At 41.3% G+C, this 9,529-nt stretch overlaps 1 protein-coding gene across 1 annotated transcript; it reads right to left on the reverse strand.

Annotated features, from left to right (window-relative positions):
• Positions 1 to 38: 38 nt before the first annotated feature.
• Positions 39 to 9,380, reverse strand: gnsb (glucosamine (N-acetyl)-6-sulfatase (Sanfilippo disease IIID), b). Its single transcript, XM_080847265.1, has 13 exons — positions 9,164 to 9,380; positions 8,738 to 8,797; positions 8,224 to 8,427; positions 8,080 to 8,145; positions 7,108 to 7,206; positions 4,800 to 4,967; positions 4,337 to 4,419; positions 3,899 to 4,017; positions 2,649 to 2,752; positions 2,205 to 2,306; positions 1,764 to 1,871; positions 1,346 to 1,453; positions 39 to 893 (listed from the first exon to the last, which is right to left on the reverse strand). The coding sequence occupies exons 1-13, from the start codon at positions 9,344 to 9,346 to the stop codon at positions 738 to 740; spliced, it is 1,560 nt and encodes a 519-aa protein (XP_080703391.1). The 5' UTR covers positions 9,347 to 9,380; the 3' UTR covers positions 39 to 737.
• Positions 9,381 to 9,529: the final 149 nt, after the last annotated feature.

The following is a 9,529-nucleotide window of genomic DNA, read 5'->3' on the forward strand; positions in this document are numbered from 1 at the left end:
AGGCATCCATACTATTTCAGTGCAAAGGATAAGGCACATAATCACAGTTTTTTTTTTTTAATAAAAGGATCTGCATAATATTTAAAATCCCTTTCATCTCCAATAACCTTAATGTATACATTAGGCCAAGTACACTTACGTAAAAATCACAAATTATTCGGTCATAAACAGAATGAAAAAGACTTTGGCTCATATCATGTCAGGCATCCGTTTTCAGTTTCCTATGGAATATGGAATAGGAGTGCAGCGATATATCAGATCTCGTATTTGGAGGGTAAAGAAAACCATGGAGGGGCAAAGCATCACGCTGACAGACTGAGACATACGACTGCATGCTAAAACACTTAAAGATCAGACATTCCCTTCAAACATTACAGCAGGACCAAACTCATTGAGTTTCACTTCATCACAGTGTTCATCTCATCCTCTATTAAAAGTGCTGAAACGAAAGAAAAAAATATATCACAGCTACCCTTAGTTCCTCTGCAAGGATAACGACAGGGCACTGGTTATTTGGAAAGTAAACCTCTGCTAAAACCAGACTACAATCAAAACCTTAAAGTTTAGGCTGGCAAACAAAATGGTTATGGAATGGCCACCTGATCTGACAATACTGATTTTCCAGGGTGCAGCCTAAACTAAAAATCCCTCTGGGGTTTTCACACATTTTCATTTCCCTCATCTGAACGGACACAGGTGCGTCCATGCTGGGGATGGTCTGGTTGGCAGGGGAGGAGTTAGTATTTGTTGTCGTCACGGCAGCTGCTTCCCACGCAGGACTGTAGCTTGATGAGCCGTTGGTTCATGGTCTGCAGCAGGGTGGGGTCCACCTTCTTCACAATGTTCTCCAGCTGATGAGGGTCTGATGTCAGGTTGTACACCTCCACGAATGCCTGGACATAATAAGTCCAGGGACGGGACAAAAAACAGAGAAAGGGCATTCAAATCACAGTCAAAATAATAAAATGGAAGTATTTATAAAAGTACCCTTTAAATTAAAGGGAGTTTAAATGGCGACATGTGAACATCTACTCTGTAGCTTTGCTTTGTGCTTGATACTTTGGTTAATCAGTCACAAACAGTCAGACGAAAAAGAAAAATACTAAGAAACATGCTAAGGTATGAAGAGTAAAAGAAAAGAGGGATTAAACTTTGTACATTGCATAAAAAGCAGTTCAAACTAAAGAAAAACATTTTTTACATTACAACTAAAAACATTTGTGGTGCAACATAAGAAAAGCAAAAATTACCACATTCCTTACTGTTGCTCCTCATCCAATTTCACAGTCACACTCTAATGTCAACTAAATAGTCTTGTGTGTGATTGTACTGTAGTATGACTCACCTCGCTGTCGGCAAACTCACAGTACTGCAGGTTGCAGCCAGTCAGCGTTCTCACACAAGCGTACGTGTTATTGAAGGCATCCTCACAAGTGCAGTCTGGAAAGCAGTGCTACACAGAAACATGGGCTTTTAGACCAAAGACAGGACTAATGGTTGAGTTTGTGTCTTATTTATCGGTCATAAAAGGATGTATAGTGAATCTGTTGCATACTATACTCACGGATGGAGTTCCTGGATTTTGTATTGTTTATAATATATACCATTTAATTGTGTGTAAGTGTGTTAAGTGTATTCCATGCTCATGTAGACAAATGACACCCTAATTTCTCAACACTTTACTATAACCAGGTACAGTCGGTAGGTGTTGCAAGCTGATTATATCCCCACTCCAAAGAAGCACACAGGAATTGTGAACTTACAGCCAGGCCAGGCCCCAGCTTTGGGCAAGCAGGCTCTGAGGGGTGTCCCTCCCCTGTGTACTCCACCAGGAAGAAAGAGCGGGCGGTTCCGTTGCGCAGTGAAGGGGCCTGAGTAGTACAGTCACAATGAGGTACTTAGAAAACCAGGCAGTTAACTTAAGGGTCACAAAGGGAAAATGGCCCATTTTAATAGGCTTACACGCTGTTTTGCCATGTTGCTGTGAAATATGAAAAAGTATGAAAAGTAATCATTATATTGTTTTAGTTTAACATTCATGCATACACTAAAATATGCTTCATTTTGCAAGAGGGACAAAAAAAGAGGGAGGTCAATTATGATTAAGCGCACTAGTTCAGGGATACAGTTCAGGCTTATGGAAGTGCATACACAACAAGGCCAGTGAAATATTTGTTTCTCATTGAAAAATCCTACACACACACCATCTGTGGCAGGAAGGACTGGCCATCCATGTTGACTTGAGTCAGATTGACTCCGGCTATGTCCAGGATGGTCGGAGCCAGATCTATATTTAGCACAGGAGCCTGGGACAAACACAAATATAAACACAGGACCAAAATAACTCATGTGTGGTCATGAGGTCTGTACTGATTAAACAATAACGACGTGGGGGTGCGATTGATGTTAAGGACGGTGGACTGGCAAACACAAAAACAAAATAATGCTTGTTTACTCATGCAGTCATTCTGATTACACAACAACTTCAGTTATATCAAGGATATAGGGTGAGACTACAGGACAGGGGCCTGAAGCACAAAAGCAGCACAAAAACAAAAGCTGGGGCGTCCCACTGGCTAAACAGACACTACAGGAATACAGTCTGCAGCACAGACCCAACGCGAGTATAAACCACTACATTTACTCACAGGCAGGGTTTGTTTGGCCTGAATACCTGGCCCACGGACCATGAGAGGCACACGGATGTCAAACTCGTACAGCTGTCTCTTGTCAATGGGCAGCGAGAATTGACCTGAGGGACAAATACCACGTAGACAGACATGAACGGGTGTTATAGAATGCAAAAGGAGGAGAAAGAGAGTACATTAGTCTTGTACAATGGATGGTTTTGACATCTCTTCAAGCCTTCATGAAAACAAGCATGCACCCTTCAGATGACTAGCCAATGCGACGTTCTTAAAGGGATAGTTCGGTTTTTAAGACATGAATCTGTATGGCTTCCCCGTCACCAGTGTCATGCAATCATGCATCACTTACCCCCGACAGCGTCCTGTGAGCAGAGTTCTCGTCCAGTTTTGGTCAAACCGAAAGTAGTCCGGCAGGTTTGCTAGACCCAGCAAAATAAAAAGTTTCTCTTCCCAAAACATTATGTGTTCAAAAGAGTGATATATTTGCATCCCAAAAACATTGTAGTGGAAAAAGTCACACCTCGTTATCACTTGGCCCTATTTTCAATACGCTCGATAATGCAATCTCACAGCTAGAGTCTACCTGTTTGATTCGCGAAAGTTGATTCGCGAAAGTTTGATTCACCAAAGTTGCCTGAGAGAAATGTCCATCACAGGAAAACGATGAAAACTGAGACAACATTTGATAAAATTGACATAAAGCATCGTTTTCCTGTGATGGACGTTTCTGTCAGGCAACTTTGGTGAATCAAACTTTCGCGAATCAACTTTCGAGAATCAAACAGGTAGACTCTAGCTGTGAGATTGCATTATCGAGCGTATTGAAAATAGGGCCAAGTGATAACGAGGTGTGACTTTTTCCACTACAATGTTTTTGCTGGGTCTAGCAAACCTGCCGGACTACTTTCGGTTTGACCAAAACTGGACGAGAACTCTGCTCACAGGACGCTGTCGGGGGTAAGTGATGCATGATTGCATGACACTGGTGACGGGGAAGCCATACAGATTCATGTCTTAAAAACCAAACTATCCCTTTAAGTTACACAGATCTTTTTTCTTTAAGAGTAGACCCGTCATTATTAGTATCATCATTAAGATGAAGTGACCCCCATCACCAAAATATTTAAATATCGTTATCATTCAATGCCTTCAATATTTAATAAGGAAACTGGATATTGGTCTTGGGAAGAAGTATTAAAGCAAATACTAGAAGCATTGTCCATCTACTTAACAGAAAAAACAGCACAAACCTGTGTGGTATCCATTGTCTGACACGTAGAAGATGTAGGTGTTATTAAGCTCCTTCAGGTCCTCAAGTTTTTTCACCAGGATCTCCACCATGTCATCAACGGAGAGAAGTGTCTGCCACCTACAGACCAACCAAAGCGCACAGACTTTAATGAGGGCATATCACCACCGGAGACTTCAAAGGTTCAAGAATATATATATCACCTCATATTCTGTAGTAATAAGCGACTTGATGATAGGCAGATATATGGGTGGATATAGGCCATCATAACTATAAAAGTGTCTCTTAACGCAAAACAGAAAAATTAAAATCCACATGCTTAGGTGATGTGCCTACTAAATAGCGCTGTGAGGAGTATTCTCCGATACAGCTATATTATTTCACGGAGCGCTGAAGAGCATTGTGCCTGTTTTGTCAAAGGTCAGAATCCGATTTATACCTTTTTTGGAATGCATCATCTAAATAGTTCACAGAGCTCTCGGGCATCGGGCTCACAGGTTGTCGCAGGAGCCAGTGCTTGTCCTGGAAGGAAAATTCAGAGTAAAAGCAGAAAAAGCCGGAGTGTGTTTAAAAAAAAAGAAACATAAAAGAAAAAGTCCACAACTGTGGTTAACATGCTATCCGTGGTCCCCCTGTGAGGAATGACAAGGACAGTCAGGTAAGCAAAGTCGGTGGAGCCACTCAACATGCGTATGGTTACGGCCCAGACAGGAGGATATATTAGCATATAGAAATAGTATGGCAGGCTGGCCTGGCCTGGCAGGCAGACTGAGAAATGGACAGACTGACAGTCAGACATGCTTATAATACAGAATATAGAAATAGATAGATAGACAAGATATAGAAAGGCGAAAACAGACAGACAGGTTGATGGCTTGAACTTTAGTGAAACACCCCTTTACTTTGCCTGGTTTATTAAAACTCCCATCCCGTGGGGCCTTCACATCACCGAAGGCCTTCTGGTACTGGGGGGCTGCTGTCCAGGGGGAGTGGGGGGCCGGGGGGGACAGCATAATGAAGAAGGGGTGCTGGGGGCTCCTATCGTCCAGGAAATGCAACGATCTGTTTAACTGGAGATCATAAAAAGATTGTAGCAGCAGTTATGACAGCATGTTCAGTTCTCCTGATCTCCTCGCACATTGCTGAAATATTTGCAAAATCAATCTTCAACAATGCACTGACACATAAATTGTGATGGAAAGACTCAGACTCGGACTGAAATTGCTGGGGGACATTAAAATGTGTCATTTTACAAGGTAAAGACAGGCAGCCATGATATTGCCTGGGTAGCTTCTAATAGCCATTATCTGAGTCAGCAGTGTTATTTCCACAGTTCAGTTGCTAAAGCCTGCATATGCAGTAGCATATGTGTTTAATATATTTGCAGATAATAATGGAAACACACACACGCACAAACACAGATGGAAATAATAATTTATACATTTGAATTAGTGGATCTTTGGCTTAATTTCCAACCAATCAAAACTAAACTAAACTAAACACAACCTAATGAGAACACCTGCGATCTGCTGCAGTCTAGAAAAAAACCTACTTCAGTGTACAAAGAGTTTTTTGCAGTCTAGACTATCAGGAACAGGAGGTGTGTGCGTATACCCACTGTTCACACTGATAATTCACACCGATCAGCAGAAAAGGTGAGCTTTGCCCGATTATAGCCAGAAGCTTTAAACATCACAGGCCCTAATTTAAAAGGGCAATTAGCTGTGTGCTACGTGCACAACTTAATGATGCACAAATGGCGCAACATCAAAGGTAGGAGTCGAGAATTGCTTTTTGCATGTATGCGCGCATAGGATGCTGGAGCAATGCCAAGTCTTTGTGGAACAGGTGAAATGGCATATAACTTTGTGGATGTGATGTTGAATTTGTGTCTTTGGAACCAATTACACCAAGAGGAATTCATCTAATTTGATTGGTTCAAGTCCAACATATCAATGCATGCTATGAAAATGTTTACGCTGTTAAATTGTCACTAAGATTATTTAATGTGTTTGGTCGATTGGTGGTACACTGTGGACCTTTATAAATTCCACACAATTGTAATTATTGCTGCGGCCAATGCATGATTTAAAACATGAAAACAAGCTACATAAGATATCAAGGATGTTATTTATGTAGAATATAGTGGAAAGGTAAGCAAAGAGGTTAGTAGGGATGGGTAGCCTAATTCCTTAGGCTTAGGTTTCTTTCGTAAAGAAACCACAAAGAAGGCCATACAGGTAATATTCCATATCCAGAAGGAAGATAATAATACCAAATGGTGAAAAAAAAACAAGCTGATATCAGAAGAGTTAGTTCAGCATCTACATTTGATTAATTCCCTTTTTGCACTTTCAAGCTCAATTAATTTGTATTTATATAGTGCCAATAACGATAAAAATCATCTCTAGGTATTTTACAAAGCCCAGAGCCTGAACCCCCTAGTGTCATCACTAAGTTACAAGTTAAGTCTTTTATTTGTCAGATGCACAAAATGACACAGGGTCAGACAGGTCACTGAAATTCTTAAGACAAGGCACCGTCTAAGAGTCTTCCATAACATAACATTACAAGGCAACTGGAGCAAGGAAAAACTCCCTTTTAACAGGATTAAACCTTCAGAACCTCAGCTTAAATGTGGGACCCATCTGGGTTGAGAGATAGAGATAGAAAAGGGAGGGTGCAGAAGAGAAGGGAGAGAAACAGGAGCTTGTAAGACCTCACAGTGCACACCTATTAAAGCAGTAAACAATGAATTCTCTATTTAACAAATTAAGCATTTGGATTACAGACTATGCTGTATTTTTTACATTACAACCAGGAACATACCAAACTCTCAGTATAGACAGGTGAAACACCGCCTAAAAGTGAATATTCTCTGCCAATTCATTACTTCAGTATAGCACACATTACGAGCAGTGGACAGATAAGCAAATGCACTCCAAGCTCCAGTACAGTTGCTTGTGTAGGCAGGACAGGACAGGACACCACATGGCTTGTCACATGAGAGGCACACTCTCTTGAACACTGAAGAGCAGATGGAAACACACGCGGATTTACACTGACACATCATATAAACTTTTTGTCAGGAAGTCCACATCATATAGGACAGGCTGTCCCATTTCTAAGCAAAATATGATATATCTGATGGAAGCGGTGAAGCTTTGGGCTGATGTGGCTCATGATAAAAAGTGAGACTCAGAAACTCACGATAAGATCAGTCAGGTAGTCCTTGTTGTAGTCATCTCCGTGCTTCTCCGCCTTACCGTTCACTGAGAGAGTGTAATTGTAGTACACGGAGTTCCCTACCTGCAAAACCAACACAATTTTCAATATAATCCAACACCATGAAAGATTTGCATTTACAGTTCAGAGGTAACCTCAAGCTACTGACAAGTTTGTTATTTCTTCTGACTTCAGTTAATTCTATCAATGATTAGAAATGTATTGTTAAACTATATGAGCTCTTTAAAAGGTTTACTATGCAGTTCCAGATCTACAGCTGTGACTTCCTAACTTACTTCAAACAGAAACATAATATGAACAGAAAGTCACTACTCAAATATGATTGTACAAGATATGCTTAAAAACAGTCAGCACAGAGCAGGAAAAGCACACTCAAAACTTACATCTGGACAAAAACCGTCTATAGAAAGTTTAACTTGCGATGTGATATGGGCCGAAGATTAGATCCTTTTCTTATCGGACAAAGTCAAGGCAGAAGAACCGTTGAGAACAAAGAGGAACCGTTGAGAACAGCTGACTCTGGAACAGTTCTGGCTCTGATCTAGCAGGGTTCCAGATCCACTCCAGGATCACCTGCTGTCTGATGTGTTTTTTTTGTGTGTGTAAAATGTTCCCTCAATAAATAGACAAAACTAACAGGAAATATCACCATACTCTTTACACCCCACCATAAAAATCTATACTCAGAGCACTTAATATCTGTGCACCTTTCTCTATTGTTCATCTGTGGCAGACTGATTGAACTGATGCAATTAATACATTGATGTAAAAATGCACAGAAGATGCATTGCAAAAAATGGGCTTGTTTGATTTAGATTAGTTGAGAAGAAGGTAATTCCCTGCGCACACACACACAACATAAATGAGTGCGGTATAGTGTTTCACTACTGTTAAAACAAACATCCTAAGAGAATATTCTTGTTGGCTTAGTCTTACCAGTGCATTCCATTGGTCCCAACCAGGCGGTACATGGTCCACGTCGCCCGCCTCCTTCTTGCCATACTGAAAATATACATATGGCTAATTTAGAAACAGAACCAAATTGGAAAAGACATTCAACAAGTAAGAAAAGAAACACACCTGGTTGAGGTATTTCCCCCCATAAAAGGTCTGGTATCCACTCTTACTGAGGTAGACAGGGAAGGCCAGGGATTCGGAATCCTTCTGCCACTCAGGGCTACTACAGTTGCCAGATAAGGAGTTGTTCCGGACCTCATGGTTGTGAGGGTATTTACCTGTGAGGATGCTGCTGCGACTCGGACAGCACAGTGGTGTAACTGTGAACTAGAAAGACAGACAGACACACAAGGAGAGAGAGGGAGAGAGCAGACAGACAGGCACACATATTCAGAGAGAGAGAGAGAGAGAGAGAGAGAGAGAGAGAGAGGGCGTATGTACACCTGTTCATGTGAGCATGTAAATGCTCTAATACCTTTTTGAGTATGACTAGGTGTGTTTCTAAATTGACATGCATGTGTTATGAATAATAATCTCATTCAAATTAATTTCAAAACTTCTCACAAAACTCTTGTAATGTGTTTCAAACAGTACACAGAAAATACATACTGAGGGAAATATACATCCTTATACTCACTGCGTTAGAAAAGGTGACGCCAGCATCCCCTATTAACGCACTGGCCTTTTTCATTGGTGTCTGAAAGTGAAGAGATGTTGTTTAATTATATAAACAGCGAATATTGACCAAATTGTTCAAACAAGCGTGATTTGGAAATCTTCCTCTTTAAACGTGCTGTCTCTTCCTGCTTAGTTGTACTTCCATATGTGGTGTAACACATGTGACCGCTTATGGCATTGAGTAGGCGTCAAAGCTACCACCGCAACATATAGAATAGTTAACGTTAGCTAAGCTACGCAAGAGGCTATTAGCCAACGACAAAGACATTTCATACATGACTCCTGCATGGGTCAAGTAATAATACTTGTTGAAGTATTCTTTCCTTACTTTTAAGATAACGCTATATTTGGGTCAGTGTATAGGTCGCGTCAGTAACAGACTCACCAGTCCGCCAAGTTGAACATCCTGGTCGTCGGTTACAATTAGCACAATGTTGCTTGTCTTCGTGCATACTGTGCACCTGGGCAGACATGCAGCCAAGGCGAGGAAAAATGCGGTGACTCTGACTACCGCACACAGTGTCCAATGTAGAGCGCTCTGTCCTGAACTGGCCTTCAAACTTGCCATTAGCTACGGACTACTGCTCCTCACAGCTGGTCTGTCTGCCTACTGCGGCGTGTTTTGTATTGAAAAAGTACCTAGTGGGAGGGGAGGCATAAAAGACGGAGGAGGTCGATCATGTTTGAGGAAGTGCTGCACTTTTTTCAAGAGTCATATGACTTTTTATCCTAAAGGGCCTTGGACCTATTG

Source organism: Sprattus sprattus (genome assembly GCF_963457725.1).
Source record: "Sprattus sprattus genome assembly, chromosome: 11".
Taxonomy (NCBI): domain Eukaryota; kingdom Metazoa; phylum Chordata; class Actinopteri; order Clupeiformes; family Clupeidae; genus Sprattus; species Sprattus sprattus.